Below are 21,515 nucleotides of genomic sequence, written 5' to 3'. Positions count from 1 at the left end.
GTGTCAAACGTAACTCCCCAGCTCCTTCAAGTAGCTCATCCTGGCACTCCTGAAGTGGCAGCAGCAGCCAACACCTCTTGAGCTCCTCCTTTGTCGTATTCGTCCCAAGAGCCATCCTGTTTCCCGATACTTCCCTCTCGCGCATTCTCCGACCTCGTCTCACACCACATTCCCCCCCCGCTCACTGATCTCCAACTCAATTCATCCGAGAGCCGTACACAACCTTCGAAGCTATGACTACCCTTGAACCTCGTCAACCTTACACCGACGCCGAGTTGCGCCAGCTCTACCCTCCACACCTCAAGCTACAACTCGTGCAGATCCTCCTACGCCACGGCGAGCGAACTCCCGTCACGCCTCGTTTCCAGAACACCGGCCTCCCGCCCTACTGGCCCTACTGCCGTGCCGTCCGCCACCTTCGATCCGCCGTCCTTGATCCCGACACTGGCGAATACTCCTACCTCGACTGGAAGCGCCGTCTGGAAACCTTTGCCTCCGACGATGACAGTCCAATCATCGCTGCCGGCCCCAATGCCGAGCTTGACGACATCTGTGACATGGGCATGCTCACGGACCGCGGCCGGGAAACCACCCGCGACCTTGGGCGCCGTCTCCGCCGTCTCTACGTCGATGGCCTGAGCTTCCTACCCGCCGACCTTGCCAGCGCCGACTCTCTCTACCTCCGATCCACCCCGGTTCCTCGGGCCCTCGAGTCCCTTCAACAGGCCTTATCTGGCCTGTACCCGGCGACCCACCGAGCACCCAACCTTCCTCCTCTCACCATCCTCACCCGAGCCCCTCAGGACGAGACATTGTTTCCCAATGATGGCAACTGCCGCCGTTTTGCTGCCCTCTCGCGTGCCTTTGCCCAGCGCGCTGCCGAGCGATGGAACGACACTCCAGAAATGGATTATCTCAACAAGAAGTTCGGCAAGTGGATGCCCAATGGAGCCCGCATCGCCGTAGACTCGAAGCCTCGGTTAAGCGGTATCATGGACACAATCAACGCCACCCGCGCGCACGGTCCCCAGACGAAGCTGCCCTCTGAATTCTACGATCCCAAGGCCATTTCTATAATCGAGAGGATTGGCGTGGAAGAATGGTATGGCGGATACGCAGAGAGTCAGGAATATCGCACCCTCGGTATAGGAGGCCTAATGGGCGATGTTGTGGCTCGCATGGTTGGCAGCGTGGAACACACCCCGGCGGACGGAGAGTGCGAAATCAAGCAGTCGGGCACTGCCCCTAGACCCATCCGGTTTGGAATGAGCGGTTGTCATGACACGACACTGGCCGGTGTGCTGGCCAGCTTGGGAGCCTTTGGCCCAGACCAGTGGCCTCCCTTTACGAGCCACATCGCCGTTGAGATGTTCCGTGATGCTCGGGTTCCCGCGGTGGGGACCTCGACCGAGCTACCGGCTGCGCCGGCCCCCAAGAACGGCAGCTGGTTCAGCTCGTGGTTCTCTTTTGGTCGGACTAGCGCCCCGTCGCCGGGAACTGCGCCGCCTGGCATTGGTCGTAAGACAATGCCCGAGTTGACCGATGCCGAAAAGGACAAGCTGGACGGGTACTATGTGAGGTTGCGGTACAACGACGCGCCAGTGACGATCCCCGGTTGCAAAACCCCTGGCAACCACCTTGAAAATGACGAATCTTTCTGCACTCTGGTAAATCCTCACCTCTTATGCTACGCTACCCAAACGGGACACAATTGACATGTGACTAGGCCGCCTTCAAGTCCATCGTCGACAAATACACACCTGTCAGCTGGAGAGACCAGTGCCGCATGAATGCCAACGCTTCCGCTTTCCCGGCCAAACCTGAGCCGGCCGGTTATTGATGACTTTTTTTTTCTTTCTTTTTTTTTAAAAAAAAACTGCTGAACGATCGAGATGGAGCCAGATTCTGAAAAGACGTTTTGTTTATTGCAATTCGCCGAGGCAAGCGGCGAGGCCATGACCATGCGATTATGATAGGTCACCCCGGCGTGTAAGGGATGTCACTTCTCACATATTTGAGCCCATCAGTGCAGCGATTAGTTTATCGGTTTGAGTTGAAACAGGGATAATAAAAAGAAGACGCTTCCTAACAGCAAAGGTATTTTATCGGGTCGATTGACGGCTAGGCTTCGGGACGCTGTGTGTATTCAACTCGTACCAGTATAGCGGTACAAACACTGGCAATGAAACGGTTTTGACAAGACGCAGTCAATGGCCGTCCTGGGGCGGCATGCGCAATCTTTCAAACACATCCTTGCCTGTAAGGCTGCACCCGCCAGAGACACGGGAGGGGAACTTGGCGTCCAATGTATCGTGAGATGCTGCAGAGACAACTAAGCATTCTCGTGCTAGCCTCAACATGCGTGCTCGGACAAAACATCTCCTGGCCCTCATTACGGGTAGCGGTCTCACGATGAGCAGGCTCGGGCTACTGCAGCTACGTAAGAACAAAAAGCAGCAAAGCGACTGTCTTCGCGACGTCCTCGTCGCACAAACTGACCGGCGCGAACTTGTGTATTTGCCGTCGGGCACCGTTGACGCTGTCCGTGGGATAGGACGGGGAACGCTACGAAGCATGGTTTGGTGTGATGACAGTCGCGCCCCTGACTCCGCCGTGGGGTGGTACATGTGTGATCTCTGAAAAGACGAGGCGTTCTGGTTCTTCAACCGACCCGAGCCAATGCCAATGCATTCTCGGCCAATCTCGCGCGGCATGATGTAAGACGGTTTCCCAGCTCCAGGGTTTCCGAATCGCGTTGCTAGAGCAAAGTGGCTGCTTCATACCTTACGTCGTCGGTCATTGTCTTTGACTCATATACTCCACGGTATGCGAGGACGAAAGGGGGTTCAGTGCAGCCTTGAGAGGCGACAAGAGACGGCAAGAGACTCCAACACAGATATATGCGTTGGTCCTTCGGAAAAGAGAGCCTAAAGTCGTATTGCTCTACGCTGTTCCCCCCTTATGCGTCGGTCTCCATCGGCGAGGTCCGGTTGAGCTGGTTCGCAGTGGCGTGGCCACTTCGCAAGACGATATAAGGTTCGTATTAGCTGTGGTCCATGTACTCGCTGAGCCGTAACGTCGAGCTCTGAAGCCGTTTCCTTAATTTGCGGACAAATCCGGGGGATCACGTCTATATCTGCAGCAAGACCTCAGCCGACGTTGCGAGTCTACATGAGCAAGGCGACTCTGCTCTTGCGTCTGGTTTTGCTGTGCTGTCTCATGTCGCGTCACACCGCTTTTCGCCGTTGCTAATGGAACAGATACCAAAAAAGAAAAGAAAAAAAAAGTGGCGTATAGAGAAGTGAAGTGAGGCTGCCCTAAGGCCACTTCTGTCTGTTGATAACCTTGACGACGCATTGGGTTGAGGAATGTTTGGTGCTGTATCAACTGTTTCCCGCCCTCTAACACGACAATGCCCGAACCAAGCGGCGAGTGTTGACTTACAGACCTGCGTGCATGTTGCAGTTGCTGTCCGGCAATATCCGAGGGGAGGGTTATATCCTCGGAGCAGATTCTCGCAGAGCGGCGGTCTCACAAGTGTATCACTTGTCCAAGAAGCTTACACCGTACAGACTCGGCAGCTTTGAGGGAGAGAATACGATGGCAGAACCCGGGCCAACGGTGCTCGATATGGAGAGACCCGGGGCACCCCCCCCCCCTCATGGGGAGCTGCAACCATCAAGAGGTATTAGATGTCAGTCCGGCGCCTCACCGCATCGAGATCCCAACAGTTCCAACTACACATCCCGCACCTGTTCCCAGAGCCACGCTCCTTGACCGGGTGGAATGTACTTCCACCTGGTTGGGCAATTCTGCCAGGCCGGAGCTCCCATGCGGGGTCGTCGAGACGGTCTGCGCACGTGGAGGTGCGGTTTGACAGCTTCTGGTGATGGCTGTTGGAAGCTTGCCAAGGCACTTCAAGCGCGCGCGCAAGCACCCCCTGTCAAGCTGGGCTGGTGGGTCGCCTCTGGACCGGTAGGTAACCTGGGGGACCGCAGCAGTTCGGTGTCCAGGCCGACCCATCTCCCGTACCACCACTGGATTGGGTCGGCGCCGAAGCCGTGGTAGCTTTCCTGCTCTCCGTCGCATCCATCCGAGAGGTGGCCGCCGGGGAAGGAGAGGGAGGGAGCGTGCCCGATTCGTCCCATCCGCCAGCTCCCCCGCGAGGGAACGTAAATTGGACCAAATCAGGTTTTCTTTGGCACGAACAAATGCGCTACTGGTACGCTACAACCGGTCGATGGCGTGCCACACTCACACATACACAAGCTTGCTGCCTTCCTGCCAACGCAATCAAGGCATTCGAGATGCTGGGACAACCGATGTGGTGACACCATCTTGGGGCGTGCACGACGTACCCGGTATGACGACATTTCGGCGGACCGGAGGATTGCCCGTTTCGCTATGGCGATGCTGTGTACCCGCCTCTTTTCCATTCCCGACATCCAGAGATTGCCCTGTTTTTCTTGTCTGTCGCCGGGACGCAATCTTGTTGCCTTGCGTCAATCTGCATTAGGCCGGGCCAATGTCGTTGTTGCCGTCTTTCCATTAGCGCGCGCGCACACACACACACACACATGTCTTCGCCCGGGGGATCATCAGGGTCCCCTTGAACCCTTTCGCTTGTGGCTCGGCACGGTACCATGAAGGGAAGCGCGGTTCGCGGCGACCACCGCATCAAGCTTTCCCTGCCCGTCATCTACCACCCCCAATCCGACGACGGGTTGGAAGGAGGGGGTTCCAGACATGGCGTAAACCTGCATCTTGCTAGCATGCGGCCCTTCTTCTCGATGGGCTACTTCCTTGTCGATCGGGGGGGGGGGGGGGGGTCAAGCGCCTTTGAAGGATGAGCGTAACTCTCAGGCAAGCAGGGCCCAACGCATGTGAGAGTGAGACTGGCATTGTGGCATGACAGGTCCGCGTTTTGTTAAATACCCATCAATCCCCTCGACTTCGTTCCACGATCTCTTGGCCTCGCCTCATCTTCTCCTCTTTCTCATCATCGTAACCATTGTCATCCTCCCGAGTCCACTTACACACAACCATACCCCGAACCACAGATCCTCCTAGCAAACATGTCTTACGGCGGCAACAACGACGTGAGTGATATGCCCCTGTTGCCTGCTCCCCCCTATATCTCGAAGCCGGTGACTAACACGCCTCCAGTCCAGCTACGGTTCCTCCCGCAGGGACAACGAGGACAGCTACGGCACCTCGGGCACCACGGGCTACGGCTCCTCCCGCAACGACAACGAGGATAGCTACGGCTCTTCCAACCGCCGTGACAACAACACCTCGGACTCGTACGGCTCCTCCACCAGTCGTCGTGACAACGACACCAGCTACGGCTCCTCCACCCGCGACGACAACGACTCGTACGGCTCCTCCGGTCTAGGCCGCAGCGGCAACGAGGACAGCTATGGTTCCTCTACCACCCGCCGGGGCAATGACGACGAGGACTCGTACGGCTCCTCCCGCAAGACGGGCTCATCCGCCTTCGATTCCTCCACCTCTTCCAACCTCGCCGGCGCCGACTCCCTCTCCTACAACGCCTCGCAGAACGGCGGCCGTACCTACGACAACGACACCACCGACAGCTACGGCTCGTCCACTACTCGTCGCGACAACGACGACACCTACGGTTCCTCCACCACCCGCCGCGGCAACGAGGAGAGCTATGGCTCCTCGGGCGCCACGGGCTACGGCTCTTCCCTCAGGGAAAACGACACCAGCTACGGCTCGTCCACCACCCGCCGCGAAAACGACAACTCGGACTCGTACGGCTCCTCTTCCACCCGCCGCGACAACGACGCCTACGGCAGCAGCAACGCCGACGACAACTCGTACGGCAGCGGCAGCGGCGGCAGCAGAAAGGGCGACAGCAAGTTCGGCAAGGTGCTCGAGAAGGCTGGCGACCTGCTGGGCAGTGACAAGCTCGAGTCCAAGGGCCAGGCGAAGCGGGAGAACGCTGGCTACGGCAACAGCAACGACTACTAGGCGAAACAGACCGGGGTCAGTGTGTCGTCGACGGTCCGATGAGCCATGTGTGATTGATGTATTGGTTGTCTGCTAGCGAGCTCTGGATGAAAATATAATTATTGAACAACACACACACACACACACACACACACACACACACACGCACACCTAATGAGAGAAAAGTGCCAAGTAAGGAGTGACGCTGCTAGAGCTGATGCTTTTAATGCTGTGCGCTATGAAAACAATTCGACCCCTGAAACTGCCCGTCGCGACCTAGGTAGGGGAAAGAAGAGGAGGCACCCACACACCCACCCACCCCGACAGCTAGGACAACTTCTTGGTGACCCTCACCAAGACGACGCCCTCCGTCAGCCGCCCCTCGCAGTCCATGAGGTGCACGAAGCGGTACCCAGACCGCAGCCGGTCCAGCCGTACCGCCGCCCACGCCGCCATGTCGTCGCGCCCGATCTCGTCGTCTCTAACTGTGAACCGCACAAACGTCAGCTCCTCCACCACCCCGGGGATGCCCGTGAACTGCAGGGCCTCGCTCTCAAAGTCCGGGTCGACGCCGCGGTTCGACTTGGTCTTGGCCTTGTACGCGCCCTCGCGCTCGCGGCCGTCATCCTTGATGTGCGCCCCGGGAAGCCGCTCCTCGGGCGACTCGACGTGGATCTCCACCTTGACGTAGGGCTTGAACCCCTTGATCTTGGTGTCGCCGGGCGGGAGTGGTAGGTTCTGCGCCGCCAGGATGTCGATCTGGAGGTCCAGCGTCTTGTAGTCGAGCTGCGGGACGCCCTGCGCCGTATCGGGGGGCGAACCTGCTTTGGGGCAGCGGTATCCTTTTCGGTAGTAGTCAGCACAAAACGTTCGTAGTCTCCGTATGAAGGAAGTGAACCGCAACACAAGTGGACATACCCTCGGGCTTCAGGACGTAACCGCGCGTGCCAGCAAACATGGCCTCGTTGAGCATCATCCCCTCGTCCCAGTTTTGCCAGTTCAGGGCCACTATCTGGATGCCGCGACGCCAGAACACGGGGGCGTCGAGGTTCGAGCTCCCGATCCGCAAGCCGGACGGGTACGCGCGCATCAGGAAGTGCCGATTGTGGTGGAAGAGCTCCGCCCCCTGCTTCCCGTGCACCTCCATGACTCCCTTCTCCGACAGAGAGAAGATATGCGTCGGCATCGTGGCCTCGGGCTGCGTCAGCGACTTGAACGACACGCCGCGCGTGTAGACGCCCAGCCTGCTGAGCGCCTGGATAATCTTGCTCGGTTTTTTCTTGGCGGCCGCGGGCTTCTTATTCGTCGGGTCCGCCGGCGGCGACGGCGACGGCGACGGCGACGGCGACGGCGACAGGGACGCGTTGTCGTCCTCGACGCCGTCGCCTGGCGTGTCCGTCTCGGGGTCAGTCGGCGGGGCGTACTTTACCTTGACGAGGATTTTGCCCAGGAGGTCCGCGGGGCGGGGTAGCTCCTTGGCGTCGACGTCGGGTGTCGGGACCAGCAGGCCCTTCCAGGTGTCCTCCATGATCTGCACCATGATCTCCTGCTGCTCGGCGCCGCAGTGCACCTCGAGGCTGACGATGAGCGGCGTGTCGGCCGCCGCGAAGCCGTAGTCGCGGATCGTCTCGCAGACGCTCCGGAAGGGCACCTCCTTGGTGAGCGTGTAGCCGTGGAAGACCTGGGGCTCGATGGGGTGGTATCTCGGTGAGGGTGTCTTCTGCAGCGTCCCCGAGCCGGCCGCTGCTATCTGTTGCCCCACGGCCGCGGGCGGAGCCGGAGCCGTGGCGGTCTCTGCCGGCGGGCTGTTGGACTTTTCGATCTTCTCATCCATCTTCTTCCCCAGCGACGTCTTCTCCAGCTTGCTTGCCAGAGACCCCGGCATCTTATCCTTGAGCATCTGGAGCTTGCTCCGCTTCTCCTTCTGAGGCTTCGGCGCATCCGCCACGGCGGCGGCGGCGCCGACCTCCTCGTCACTGCTGCTGACGGAGGTGCCTTCCTCATTATCCGAATCGTCGCCGTCCCAGACGTCGATCTCGATGCACCTGCACCCCCGAAGCAGTACGTTCTTGTACGCGTCGGTGCTTGAATCACTGTACAGCTGGTTTCCCGTGAGGTACGTGTTGTGACTGGAGCTGATGAAGTAGCTCGAAAGCGGGTAGGTCAGGTCCTGCTCCCGGGCCGGGGCAGTGGCGGCTGAAGCCGAGGAGGCCATGTAGCTGAGGAAGCCGTGAAAGTCAAGCTCCTCCGGGGCGTTGGCAGCAGCATTGGTTCCCGACGTGAGACAAGCAGGCGTCTCCTCGCCCTGGACAGACTTCACGAAGGAGGTGATTTGCTCCTTGTGCCACTTATGGTCGGTCTGGCCGGCGTGGATGCTGAATATCCTGTTTAGGTACTTGATGACAGAGTCGTTGAACGCCTTGACGGTGCGCTGCGACTCGCTGGCGCCGCCGCCGGCCTGGGCCTGTAGAGGTGGTACTGTGTCGGTGCTGGCCGTGACGGCCGCGGGCTGGGTTGCTGTGTCTGCCATGGTTGGCGATGCCGATGTCATGAGGTGGTGAGGGTTGCGAGTGCCGAGTGAGTGTGACGGGAGCGACTGAGAGTTGACTCGACTTAGAAAAAGGAGGGAAACAAGATGGACCAAGAATGGTAAGACGGCTGATGCAAGCTAGGCCGTAGTACGATACACGATCCGCGTGTCGTACGCTGGTATCGGATCAGCCACTGGGCGCTGGTGGCGTGGGTTTGGGATACTAGAAGTGTAAAGCCCAACGTAGGTAGGTAGGTAGCTCGAGCTATACAGGTGTGCGTGCTATGCTCTCGGCTCGCTGTCCCGAGCTGGTATATGTGGGCGGGATGTCCCCGTACGTCAGTTCGCCAAGCTCCCACAGCTTCGGTAGAGGCAGAGAGGGAGGGGCAGACAATCTTGTTTTGGCCCGCAGCTTCTCGTTCAAAAATAAAAAAGGAAACCAGGCGATCCAGTAAGTTTCAGCTTGGCAAGGGGGGGGCACAAAAGCCACTGAGTGGTTGCTTCAGGGGCTGCTGGTACGATACATACTTGGCTCTTTGGTGGTAGCTTCCAGCTTCCAGCTAGAGTAGCGGGGGGGGTGCGGTGTGAGCTGTCCCGGCCCCCGGGTCTGCCACCGATTCTGTGGGATGTCGTCACAGGGTCTTCTTCGTTCTGGCGGTAAGGAAAGCCCAGTCCAGCCTAGGGGCGTCTGACGAACCCCTGGGAAAGCAGCTCTCTTTTATCGATAGCATTGTACCGAGAAACCCAACCCCCACCCCACCATTCACCCCTCATTTTAGTGCCGTTTCTTATATCCTGCTACCTATCATCCATTTCGAGCCCTCTTTTACTACCGCTTACCTCTGCATTGGCAACCGAAAGCGGCTGCAGCGAACATATTTGCGAGCCCGCGGGCTGCGGTTGAGTTGTTCTGATATCCTGGCAGTCTGGTAATTAACACATTGGTCATTTATTGCTTTACCGCCCCCCGAGTAATGAGTATGAGCATGAACGTCCAAGAGCCAGAAGCGGCCCGCACCGGTTCAAGTGGGACGGGGCTCATAATTGTGCTCGTTATCACCTTCATCCTGGCTGACTTCTTCTGCCAACTCGACCCGAGCCGCGAACGAGAGGGGGGCCCGCTCATGCAGACCGTTTCGTTTATGCCAAGGAATAATATTAAAAGTCGCTGGTTTGTCATATATATATAGCTAGCTCATAAATGTCATCAGGTCGTAAGGCGTGATAGCGATAGGTCTTATGTACATATCCACCCACCATTTGCCCACCTTCTTCATCAGAATGTTAGAACCCCGCACCTCTCGTGGGGGTTTGTTTTCACACCAGGGCGTGTTCCGCGCCCCGTCGCACTCGTCTCTTACAACCCTCGCGTCGCCTGAACCACGGAATGGGTTCATGGTCGTATGGGCGACGTGACCGATGTCCATGTGTTGGCCTTGCTCATCGTCCGCTTCCGCATCATGGCCATGATGTCCGCCTCCATGTGCTCAATGTTCTTCTCCAGGTCCGCGTCCTCGGAGGCGAACTTGCCCTCGCGCCGCCGATCGAACAGGATCCACCCAACGACGATGGCGATCGTTAGCGGTATCGTGATGGCAAAGTACACCCAGAGATCCTTGGAGATGACCGGATCCGCATCTGTCCTCAGGGTTAGGCAAGGTACTCAGCAACGCTGGGGTTTGTATCCGGGCTGCGGATATTAAGACACAAGTGGGCTTGGACTTACCCCTTCCGAAGTCGAAGAAAGTCATGCTGAAGACGGACGCAAGGAATGTTCCCGGCAGGAACACGGCACCGAGCAGCGAGATGGTCTTCATCGCCGTGCTATCGCGCTTGCTAGCGTGCGCCAGCCTGCGCTGCTCACCGGCCATCTGGAACTGAATCTTTGACTCTCGCTGGGAGAGTAGGTTGTACAGCTGGCCTCGGCCGTCAGCATCCCGCGCACAAGTCAGGTGGGACGTCCTGAGACAAAAACAAAACAAAAAAAACATACCGCGCTCCGCTGAATGTGAAGCCTTTCCAACGTCGTCGCCTGGTAATTCTCGATACCCTTGAGCTTCAGCCGGTAGAAGTCCAGCCTGGCAATCATGCTCCGGTGCAGCTTGTCCAGGTCCGACGGGAGGTGCTCGGCGGGCACCATTTTCTTGAACTTCTCCAGCCCGGCCTCCATCTCCTTGACAATCTCCAGATATGCCTGCGGCCGCTTCCATAGCACCTGGCTGTGGCACTCGACGAGGTCGCGGCTGATGGCGTCGACCTCGAGGTACCCGTCCTTGCTGACGTAGCCCTCCTCGTCCTCGATCTCGTTGCGCATGCTGACGGCGTGCTCGAGCTTGCGCAACCAGTCGCGCGCGTCGCGCTGCTTCTGGTCGTTCTGCGACGACAGGTCGTGCGAGAGGATGATGATGGGCAGTAGCATCGGGTGGCCCACCTGCCGCGCGCAGAACGTCAGGTGCTGAATCGCGCTCACGATGTCGGAGCTCGGCGTGCCCTTGACGAAGCCTGACGTGATGCCGGTGCTGAAGCAGTGCGAGAGCATGATCTCCCACCCGCGCGTCTTGCCCTTTTTGCGGACGTCGGACTTGCGGAAGATGATTTCTGCGACCGTTGGTCAGTATTTGCAAGTCATTGGGCCAAGGCACAGGCAACACTGACGGAGAGTGGGATCATCGTCATCCTGGTCGTAGGCGCACCAGAAAAACGGCCCTACGACGCTGGTGCCCTCGATGGCTCTGAAGGGCAGCCGCATGACGCGGACCATGGACTCGTAGGCATCTGGCGTGAAGGAGATTGTGTGCGGAGCGAATGTATCCTTGTGCTTGGCGTTCTTTTGGAGTCTGTCGATGTGTCAGTTGATCAGCTCTCATAACAAAAGTGGCTTTTTCTCTCTCCCATGAGAGTTTACGCACACTAATCGGATGCCGTTAAGCAGTTTGACGCCCTCCTTGACCTTTGCTGGCTCGAACGCGCCCTGGACGAATCGGGGGTGGTTAGCCAACCCAATTCTCATCGTGAGCCTCCAACGGAACGCCTTGGCCGTGTCGTTTGTCACACAGGCCATGGTACTTACCCGTCGGTAGAGGAAGTTGTCAAACTCATCCATGGTCAGGGGGTGCTCCTCGCACGAATTGTAGAAATGGTCCTGAAAGTCAATTGGGTTTAGTCTGGGTTCAATGAGACCGCGCTCCCGCGCCTGGGACCCGTCCGCCCATCCATTCCGTCCCGCCCCTTGCGCAGGGCTGAGTGAGAGGTGTGTGGCTCCTTGAAAACTCACAGAATAGTTGAGAATCTCAATATAGTGCGTCGCCTCCGAGACTTGGCGGCACTTGCTGACATGCTCGCGGAACATGTAGTCGTCCATCGTGGGCTATTATCGATCGAACAAACAGTGTGTCAATGGCCGGGGGGGGGAACGCAACATGAAACTGTTCCTCGACTTCGGACTCGACTTCGGACTCGACTTCGGGAGAGGGAGAACAACAGCAACAATTACAAGGCTATACCGGCAAGGAGAAGAGAAGGGAAAGCAGAGTTTCGGAGGTTCCTGCAGGCCGACTTCATGGCCCCAGACGGGCTCCTTTCATAAGCTGCCCAGCCCCGTGACTTTGCACCATGTCTGCTCCGAATGCAGCGGGCCATGCCGGGGCCTAGGGCCCAGTCACGGCCTATTCGACTGGATGGATCATGCAACCTGCAAATCCAGCCGAGGTGCAATTGGCCAAGACCTCCATACACAATGAAACCGCTCGTTGTCAACTGGGGCCCCATCTTCACCTTGTTACAGCGTGCCTTTTTGGTCTGACCGAGCCTAAGCAGGGGGCGGGTTTTCTCAAGCGGGCTCTCATATCGCCTACCGAGCGACCAGAAAGCTTGAAGGTCCTGGGAGGCCCGCCTAGAGTTAGATCTCATACAGTAAAGAGGAGTCAAGACCGTCGTTCCGCCGCCCTAGCCAATAATCCCCGCACTATGCCCTGTCACCGCCAGAACGAACCACTATTTCTTTGTGCATTGATAGGCTCGGATAAGGAGGGGGGGAGAGCCTTCTGGAGCTTGTTCGAACTCTTAGCTCACCCACGTGGGGGCAGCGTAATGGTCAACACCAATGGCTGAAGGGACCGACCGATTGAATTCATCTCGGGTAGGAGAAGCGAGCGAGAGCATTGGGATATAAATCAAAATGAATTATTCGCACACCATGCACTCCATATATGCCGTGAAATATCAGATGAGGCCCGTCATTTTCTGTTGTATCGCCGTGGTCATCATCCGCCAAGTTCCACGCCTGGCAGACCCATGAATCAGTGTCGACCCCTTCAAGCCACGATTCTCACCCTTGCTACTTGCTTGCCTGGCAGTAACTTGGTAATATAATTGTTGTTAGGTATTGATGTAACCAAGGAATACGGTAAAAAGTCTGCTCTGATTGCACCTTTCCATCTTTCCAGGACTGTTCGAGCCATCGCCCAACGACCCCCGTCATTGCCTTCCATACCCTTTTCCAAACCGTCGGCCGGGCGCCCAAAGCAGTGCAGTCGCCAATGGCAACACCTCCGGGGTCGGCCAAGCGCATTATACTATTCAAACACTGCTCGCAGACCGGAGCATGCAAATACACTCCCTTGTGTCGCAACTCAACATCTCTTTCGAGAGAAAAACTAAAAGTCGGTGAATAGATGGCCGTATCTGAATCGCCACGTCAGCTACACTCAGGATCACCCATTCAGGGGACACCCACTCGTCATGTCCGGATGAGCCGTATCGTTCGGGATCCTCTGGATATCTATCGAACTGGCTCGCGTCACCCGCGCCAGCCTTGACCGGGGGCGTGTAGGGTGCATCGATGTCCTTGCGGGCCAGTCTGTCCCACGTAACCTCCGCGAACCATGGGTGGTTCTTGACGTCGTTTGGACCGGCGTACAGGTTACCCAACCGCTTGGTGAGATCCGCCGTGATCAGCTTCTCCAGCAGATCCTGCGCATCCGGATTGATGTAGGCAGGGTATTTCACCTTGCCCTTGAGGATATTTTCGTAGATCTTCATCGGCGACCCGCTGTCCCAAAACGGCGTGTACCCGCACAGCATCTCGTATATCAAGATCCCAAGAGACCACCTGCGGCAGGGGGTCAACATTTGCTGGTATATCATCACATCATGGCCCGGCCGAAGGAAACCCTACCAGTCTACGGATTTGTTGTAACCCTTGTTCGAAACGACCTCAGGCGCCAGGTAGTCAGGGGTGCCGCAAAGCGTCCACGTCTTGTCCGGCACGCGCTTGGCGAAACCAAAATCTGTTATCTTGAGGTGCCCGTGCCGGTCGAGCAGCAGGTTCTCGGGCTTGAGATCTCTGTAGATGATGTTTCTCGAATGCATGTATTCGAGCGCTAACGTGACTTCGGCGGCATAAAATTTCGCAACAGGGTTGGGGAAGCGCTACAAGTAGGGAAAGCCGGGTCAGCTCGGACGGCGACGGGGGAGGGCGAGAGACACATAAAACTGCACGTACCCCAGATTTCCTCAGCAACGAAAACAGCTCACCACCTTCGACAAAGTCCATCACCATGTACAGATTCTTGGAATCCTGGAACGTGCCCCATAGCGTGATCAGGAATGGGTGCTTGACCTCGCCCAGCATCCTCCTCTCGTCGTTGGTGTGCTCAACCTGCTTCATCTTGACGACCTGCGCCTTCTTCAGCACCTTGACGGCATAGAAGCGCTGGTTGTGCTTCGACTGCACCAGATGCACTCTTCCAAAACTACCAGTTCCTAGCGTCCGCAGGATATCAAAGTCGGTCAACGTGTATTTCCCCTTGGTCTGACGGACCTGCTGGTCCGCTGCTTGTTGTTGCATGCCGAACTGCTGCTGCTGCTGCTGTTGCTGTTGCTGTTGTTGCTGCAACGGCGGGTGTAGCATTGATTGGGCTTGCTGTTGTTGGAGTAGCGCGGGGTCGGTTCCAGGGCTCGGGTTCGGCTGGGAGGGTTTAGACGGTTGCGCTAGGTAGTTGTGGCCGTTGTTCGAAGCGTCTTGTTGCGTGGGGTTGATTAGGTTGTTGATACTCGGGATATTCTGTTGCGACCCAGCTTGCTGATTGTAGTACGGTTGGTGAGCTGCTGGCTGACTGGGTGGGTGGACAGTGACAGGATACATCTGCTGCTGCTGCTGCTGCTGCTGCTTCGCCGCCTCGGACGAGGCCGAGTCGTCGCTTTGCTTCAGCCCGTGCTGAGGGCTAGAGGACAGTGAGGAAATGGTGGTCGAGATGGAGCTGTCGAAGGGCTTCGAGGAGGTAGGCGTTACCGGGCTGGTGGGTTGACTGGATCCGCCTTGAGGGTCCTGGTTGCCCTCCCTCGTCCTTTTTTTCTTGAGAAAGCCGAGGGTAGGCATATTAAAGTCGGAAGAGAGAAGGGCTGCGTGCCCCTTGAGGAAATGACGGTTGCGTATATGCGCAGGTTGGGGCCCACGACGTTTGCAGTTGGGTTACGGGGGGTAGGAGCGGTCGCAAGGTGATTCGTCGGTTCAAGGAACAGCCCGGTTGGGCCAAGAGTTCTTTCGGGGGTGAGGTGATTAGCGAATTGAGCAAAAAAGAGGAGCGTGGAGAAAGCTGAGTTGTGCTTCTCCTCTGGCTGCCGCAAATCCAGTGGGAAAGTCGCGCCTATTGTCGTCAGGAACAATGGGGCCAGGTTGACGTAGCCTCTAGGGGAGAAAAAGAAGGGACGGGAGAAAGGGCGTCAAAGGGTGACGGGAAGCTCTTGCAATTGGGGGGGAAATGTAAAAGTGTCGAGGGGTAATATCAAAATGCAAGCAACCGGTCAGTCGGTAGCAGGGCAAGGTCAGGTAGATGGCGATGGGATCCTCGCAGACGGGAGAATGGGAGGAACGGGAGCGTCTATTTGCTTGACGCTGGCTAGGCCAAGAAAAAAAAGGCGAGTGCAGCCAGGCGCAACAAACAAAGGAAGAGGGACGAAAAGAAGAAAATGGCCGAGTGCAGAGCTGGGGGTGTGGGAGCGGGCGGGCGCCGGATGGAATGGAGCGTGAAAGGGAAGAACGTACAACTGGTTCGAAAGCCTCGCAAGGCCGGACAAGGTAGGATGTTGAGTCGTTCGATGCCTTCACTCCTTCCCAGTCGGAAGTGACAGTGGCAGTGGCGGTCGGTTCGATCGACAGCGGCTGCTGCGTCTGTGTCAGCGTCTGAGGGGCTCGGGGACGACAGGGTCAGCTGGGTAAGGGATGTGGGATATGTTACTCGGTATGGGTGATGTACGAGGGGGCACGGAGGTGACTGAGTCGCTGCGCACCCTATAAATGGGGACAAGATGGGGACGAGAAAGATTAAACGGTAACCTCGCGGCCTTGTAGCGATCAATTGGGCTTTGTGGATGACACCTGGAAGCTTGGTATGGGTTTGTCGGCAAGCTACGGATAGAGATGTCCGAGATGGGGCGGTTGAAAGAAGGTTGGAAGGACAGAACCTAGGGAGAAGGGTGGAAAGGCTAGACGAGAGAGAGAAAGACAGAAAAAAAGAGCGACGACGTGGCCGATGGAAGCTGAGGTCGATGATGATGTAGTATGCAGCGAAGGGTCGATTGGAGGTAGGTAGGCAAATAGAGAGCTAGCTAGCTACCTTGCCTCGATTGCTGTCTGCGTCTGCGTCTTGCGTCTCTGCGTCTCTGCGTCTCTGCGTACGGATACGGCACCGGAGGAGGAGGGGTGGGAGGGGAACGACGGTGGGGGAGCTTCTGGCCGTGCGCAAAGTGGGTGAAGGCGGAAGTGGTTCAGTCTGGTTTGACGCCCGCGTTTAGACGGGAACGGCATGGGCAGGGAAGGAAGGCGACGACGCAGTCGACTGCAGCATCCGTACGGTACCGTCCAATGGGAGGAGAGATCAGACGCCTGCTGAGGACGAGAGCCAAGAAGGAGATACAGTCCCTAGCAGTTCAACGTTTCGAGAGGGCTGGACACGGAGACGGAGAGCGTGCGTCGAACACGTTGATGATGATGATGTGGTAATTACCGTTCTCGCTCGGTCGACCGCGCCAAAACAAGCAACCCGACGGCACATGCCAGATCAGTCAATGGCTCGAGGTACGCAACAAGGTCTGACAGTGACTTGGTCACCAAGGCATCCTCAGGTGTGATTAGGTACTCGAAGCATGCCCATCCGTACAGGTAGGTAGACATGGTTGCTCTGAAGCTACCAACAAATTGTTGCCCCTGCATCCTGCTGCTGCTTCCACCGCGATCGACCACCAAAGCATCTTGGTATACGGACTAGGTACTAACAAAAGAGGCCCAGCGGCGGTGGGGTAGGGGCAAAGCCAAAGTAACACGACCTGGATCTTTCGATGGGGCCACTAGATGGCTGACTGATTGACAGTGGCATGCAGAGACGGGGTACAGGGACTTGCTCTCGGCATCGAAATCGAACCTGAATCGGGCAAAACCAGTCGCGCCAGGCGAAACCACCACTTTTAGTGTAGAGTCCTCCTCATTCTTCCGTCTGCCGCACCGCGATCAATTGCACAAAGCGGTGATGTAAAGGCGCGGGGTCCATGATGATCTCTGCCCTAGAGCCAGGTAGGTACATACCTACTAGGTGGCCTGCCACTCGGGTGAAAAAATACAGGATACCTTTTACCTACCTACCACTACTACCACCACCGTCGCGATGGGCCACCCAGCTCTGGATACACCTGAAAAGTCACGATTAGGAGGCACTCACGAATATCTCAAGGCCAAAGTATCAAGTATATATAAAAAAAAGAGCCTTTTGCCCACTTTGGACGGGGTATTGAATTGCTGGAAGTTGTGGTGTTTTGGTGGTGTTGGAAAAAGGTATCCGGTTTTTTTTCCACCCGAGTGCCTGCCCAACTACCCACGGCCATGTATGAGGTACCTTGGCGTGGTTGCCAGAAGCCCAGAATCCACCCTACTGGCGCAAGGCCCGCCCCCAGCGCGCAACGCTGGAACGATGAAGGGAAAGAAAAGGAAAGACGAGAATAAGAAAAGAGATCGCAGGCCTCGCCCAGTGACAGGACAGGACAGACCAGACCATCTGCTTGCTTGCTGCAGCTAGAGCCGAGGTGGCTGACCCCTCGTCTCACACGGATTCGAGAACCAGTGATGTGCATCGTAACCTGAAATAGTGGGAAAGGTATGAGAGAGACGCAGGGTACCTTTCATCTCATCCTTCACTTTACGTCGTACACTACCGACATACCTACCTAGATAGATACTTTGTACCTCGAAGCGGAGAAGGAAAAAGAAAAAAAAGATACGTACCCTAGACAGCTTCTCTGCCTCACTCGAGCACGACCACCAGCGCTATGTCCAGACTGTAACAAGACTTGTTGAATATTCACAAGTTCAATCCTTCCGCCCCCTCCCATTGAGCTCACTCTGAGGCGTACCTTGTCAGATCCCTCGCCCTCGCGTTCCCGACGGTCCCTCGCCCTCCCCAAAGACGGGTGATGCCGCACTTGTTAGCCATCGTCCCTTCCCAAAACAGAAACCATAGCACCTCTGCGGGTCCTGCCTTCCTTTCCCCATTCCCCTACCGTACCCAAATCTTAACCCGCCTCCCATGGGCAGTCTGCGCGCGGTCCTTCCCGCTCACTCACATTCGCTCAGCATGTTCTTATTTGTGTCATCGTCACATCTCTGCAGGCAAGCTCGATGGTTCGTAAAATGGGCCAAGCGGTCAAGAAAGACCGCTCCCGCCTGCTCGTCCGTCCACAGCCACACAGAGGCGGTCGAGCTGGGCTTCCGTCTGAGCTTTCACGGGCCCCTTTCACCTAGTAGTATACTAGTAACCACCCACCCGCCCCGGAACCTCGGGCCAGCGTGCATTCCATGTCCGTCCAATGACGAACTACCCCCTCCCCCGGTTCCAGGCGCGCCGGGAACGGCAGAGCAAACCGCCCCCGGCGGCACTTCTCTCTCCAGTCTCCCACACCCTCCCAGCTCCTTGCCCTCTGAGCAGTCCGTTCTGCTCAGCGGCGGACGCAACCATTGACACGTATGAGATCGGGGCCCGCCCTACGCAGCCTTCGTCGGTAAACTCGACGTCTTGCGAATCTGCGAATCTTTTTGGCCAGTGTACCCCGCCGCCCGCTGGTGCTTGGGGCCAACAATACCTTGATATCAAACTATCAAAGACACTCAAATAAGCACATTCCCCTCTCGGCCCTCCCATCCGCTCAGTCCAGATGGTAAAATCAGCCATTGCGCCGAGGGCCCTCCGAATTCGATATCCACCTACCTTAACTAGCCTTTCACTTGGTGGTCTCTCCAGCGGGGTTCCCCCAATGTCCTCTAGTCTCCTAACCCGTGCCGGTGTGTCAGTGAGACTGGAAGCCATTCCTCTTGAGCTTGTGTCTGGCATTCCCGTCGGACCAACTTCTAGATCTGCCCAGTCTCGTCATCATAGATTGCGGACGTGGGATGTTGTTCCACGTGCGCGATTCGTTCGCCGGCGAACCGTCGTATAATACACTTGAATTCATCTCACACCGAGTTATTCGTTAGACAAAAACGTAAGAAACATGAGTGAGAGCAAACGGGTAACCATAGAAACTCGATTTCCCGACCCCTCGGCCTGCCCATGCAAAAAGATGTGAGTTGGTGTTGTTTTGGTATGTACGGTCAGTCATTTTCTCAATCCACCCAACTGTTAACCCCCCCTTTTTTTCTCAATCCCCCTGCAAATAAACCCCGCTTCGCCAGTCGTTTTTCATCTTCACACCTTAGAAACGATGTCTCTTGTCGTTCTTCGCCCTCCAGGCAGTGTAGCCGACGTAACCGCCGCCGAGGACGCCAAAGAAAAGGAAGATCTTGAAAAAGGTCCACGTCCAGCTGCCGCCACCGCTCTCCTTCTTGATCGAGGATCCCTTCTTGCCGCTACCGGGGGTCGTCTTGCTGTTGCTCTTGCCGGCCTGCGTCGTGTAGAGGTTCTTGGCCTGCACCGAGATGATGTCGTGGTTGTCGCTCAGCTCGCCCGTCTCGGCGCTGAAGCCAAGGTAGGTGATCTGGGGGATCGCGGGGGGCTCGTTGGTCTCGAAGCACAACGTCCACTCGCCCTCGGTCTTGTACTGCAGCTCCAGCTTAAGGAGTTTGTCCTGGAAGTAGGTGACCTTGGCCTTGGTCGGCACGCTGGCGTGACGGATGCCGCGCGCGGAGCAGCCAGCGAGCTCCGTGTTCTTGCCGTCGTTGTCCTTGTCGTAAGAGGTCTTGCCGTCGCCGTACATGGCCATGACGTAGGGGAAGACGGTGCCGGGGCGGTTGTTCTTGTACGTGTCGAAGAAGATGCCGAGGCCTTCAAAGTTGTCCGGGCTGCCGAATACGGTGCCGGACTGGCCGCGGTTCTTGGTTATCCACATGGCGAAGCCGTCGCCGTAGAGCTGATTCTTGCCATGGATCTTGAACTCGACCTCGATCTCCCAGTTGGTTGCCGTCAGGGGTACTCTCGAGAAGAGCCAACCGGTTTGCGACGGGCGGTCCGATGTCAACCGAATGTAACTAAATTGTTTGCCATCACTTTAGCCTTTCCTCTCTTTTCTTTTCTAGGACTATGCCTTTAAACCACTGCACACGGTGACGGTGACGTACGAGTCCGTTCGGATGATGGTATCTCCTCCAAAGTCGTACCACCGACTTGCCATGTCGGAATCGAGGTAGGGCTATCGTGCATAGTCTCAGTAAAGCGCATTCAGGGGTGTGGCACATGCAAGCGGGTGTCGCGAACCTGGGACAGAGAATGCGTTCGGAGCTATATAAAATAAAGACACAGAGAGTCAGCTTCATCGTATCATACGATTGCGCAACGCGAATTTAGAACGGATAGAATGGGACGAACCGCAATGCTCTTGACTTCGTCATCCGCCTTCGCGGTGCCCAGGGCCATTGCGGCCAGCCACAGGGCCGACAGGGACTGCTTGAACCACATGGCTGTTGCTGCTAGCTCGAATTGAAAAGGAGTAGACTCAAAGAGAAGATGAAGAAAAGAGTGCGCGCTTCACAACAAGGGGGAGGAAGGGGAGGAGAGCGAAGAGGGAAAAGGGCGCCGGTTGAGGAGAGTGGTAGAGCCGCAGGGTCCAGCGACGAAAAGACGTCGTTCGGCGAAAGTCGAAGGTGGTGGTGGGTTTTGCTCGTGTGTCTCCTTCCCAGCCGTTAGCTGTCCTCTTTTTTTGGCCGATGGGTCCTGATTCCTGGGGTCAGCACGTTTTGGAGCTTCCACCCCTGTTCTGCGCTAAAGAGTACCCAGGCCAGGTACCATGCCACCACAGCGCTCGTGACACTGCTGATGGGCTGGTCTGGTCACTGTATCCGTAGACGCTCCGTTCTTTCCTCCTCCCTCCCTGCGTCACTCTACTACTGTACTAGTCTCTACACTACTTGGAGGACCGAGCTGTGGAAAGTGGTTGCTGCCTCAGGACAGAGAACCCCAGCCACAACAGCCTTACAGCACAAGCCACTTCAACTTTTCAGCATCGCGTTCAATGCGCAGGTATTAACCGGGGACTCGAATAATTACGGTGCAAACAATCGCAGGTCAAGAACGTCACTTGCATATTCTCCGAACCCAACACAGCTTCTCGAGACCGCAACAAAGACACTCCCAAGTTCCGGTACACACGCCAAATCAGCCGCCATGGACTCCGATTCTGTCAAGAGGTCCGTTATGCAGCAGGTCCTCCAGGAGGCAAACATGGCCAACGCTCGTGTTCTCATCGAGGTATGTCGATAGCTCCAGGTCAAGGCGCAACCGAGGTCGGACGCTTATGCAGTCAACCCCAAACAGAAACTCCAGGAGAATTGCTTCGAGAAGTGTGTTCCCAAGCCCGGCAGCTCTCTGTCCAGCGGCGAGACCACCTGCATGACCTCGTGCATGGAAAAGTACATGTCGGCATGGAACCAGGTCAACCTGGCATACATCAACAGGATAAAACAGGAGTCTGTGAAGGGCAACAACTCGCTGTAATCGATTGTACATGAATAGAGGGGCTAGGATAGAGAAAT

At 56.9% G+C, this 21,515-nt stretch overlaps 7 protein-coding genes across 7 annotated transcripts; 3 read left to right on the top strand and 4 right to left on the bottom strand.

Moving 5' to 3' along the window:
• Window positions 1-233: 233 nt before the first annotated feature.
• On the top strand, window positions 234-1,840 carry GLRG_03742 (histidine acid phosphatase; the record flags this gene model as incomplete). Its single annotated transcript, XM_008094427.1, has 2 exons — window positions 234-1,667; window positions 1,727-1,840. The coding sequence occupies 2 exons, from the start codon at window positions 234-236 to the stop codon at window positions 1,838-1,840; spliced, it is 1,548 nt and encodes a 515-aa protein (XP_008092618.1).
• A 3,235-nt stretch (window positions 1,841-5,075) lies between these two features.
• On the top strand, window positions 5,076-5,997 carry GLRG_03741 (mold-specific protein MS95; the record flags this gene model as incomplete). Its single annotated transcript, XM_008094426.1, has 2 exons — window positions 5,076-5,099; window positions 5,167-5,997. 2 exons carry the CDS (start codon window positions 5,076-5,078, stop codon window positions 5,995-5,997), a joined length of 855 nt encoding a protein of 284 aa, XP_008092617.1.
• Window positions 5,998-6,303: 306 nt separating this feature from the next.
• On the bottom strand, window positions 6,304-8,527 carry GLRG_03740 (phosphatidylinositol-specific phospholipase C; the record flags this gene model as incomplete). Its single annotated transcript, XM_008094425.1, has 2 exons — window positions 6,304-6,818; window positions 6,895-8,527. 2 exons carry the CDS (start codon window positions 8,525-8,527, stop codon window positions 6,304-6,306), a joined length of 2,148 nt encoding a protein of 715 aa, XP_008092616.1.
• A 1,372-nt stretch (window positions 8,528-9,899) lies between these two features.
• On the bottom strand, window positions 9,900-11,867 carry GLRG_03739 (uncharacterized protein; the record flags this gene model as incomplete). Its single annotated transcript, XM_008094424.1, has 7 exons — window positions 9,900-10,144; window positions 10,233-10,422; window positions 10,500-11,104; window positions 11,162-11,343; window positions 11,416-11,477; window positions 11,577-11,648; window positions 11,781-11,867. 7 exons carry the CDS (start codon window positions 11,865-11,867, stop codon window positions 9,900-9,902), a joined length of 1,443 nt encoding a protein of 480 aa, XP_008092615.1.
• Window positions 11,868-13,161: 1,294 nt separating this feature from the next.
• Window positions 13,162-14,885, bottom strand: GLRG_03738 (uncharacterized protein; the record flags this gene model as incomplete). The annotated part of the gene is made up of 4 exons (XM_008094423.1): window positions 13,162-13,189; window positions 13,242-13,616; window positions 13,683-13,936; window positions 14,010-14,885. The coding sequence occupies 4 exons, from the start codon at window positions 14,883-14,885 to the stop codon at window positions 13,162-13,164; spliced, it is 1,533 nt and encodes a 510-aa protein (XP_008092614.1).
• A 4,358-nt stretch (window positions 14,886-19,243) lies between these two features.
• Window positions 19,244-20,442, bottom strand: GLRG_03737 (legume-like lectin family protein; the record flags this gene model as incomplete). The annotated part of the gene is made up of 3 exons (XM_008094422.1): window positions 19,244-20,015; window positions 20,106-20,176; window positions 20,353-20,442. 3 exons carry the CDS (start codon window positions 20,440-20,442, stop codon window positions 19,244-19,246), a joined length of 933 nt encoding a protein of 310 aa, XP_008092613.1.
• Window positions 20,443-21,147: 705 nt separating this feature from the next.
• Window positions 21,148-21,477, top strand: GLRG_03736 (Tim10/DDP family zinc finger; the record flags this gene model as incomplete). The annotated part of the gene is made up of 2 exons (XM_008094421.1): window positions 21,148-21,231; window positions 21,298-21,477. 2 exons carry the CDS (start codon window positions 21,148-21,150, stop codon window positions 21,475-21,477), a joined length of 264 nt encoding a protein of 87 aa, XP_008092612.1.
• Between the last annotated feature and the right edge of the window lie 38 nt (window positions 21,478-21,515).

This window comes from Colletotrichum graminicola, assembly GCF_000149035.1.
Source record: "Colletotrichum graminicola M1.001 genomic scaffold supercont1.11, whole genome shotgun sequence".
NCBI lineage: Eukaryota > Fungi > Ascomycota > Sordariomycetes > Glomerellales > Glomerellaceae > Colletotrichum > Colletotrichum graminicola.
This window is presented reverse-complemented; position numbering and strand designations above follow the sequence as displayed.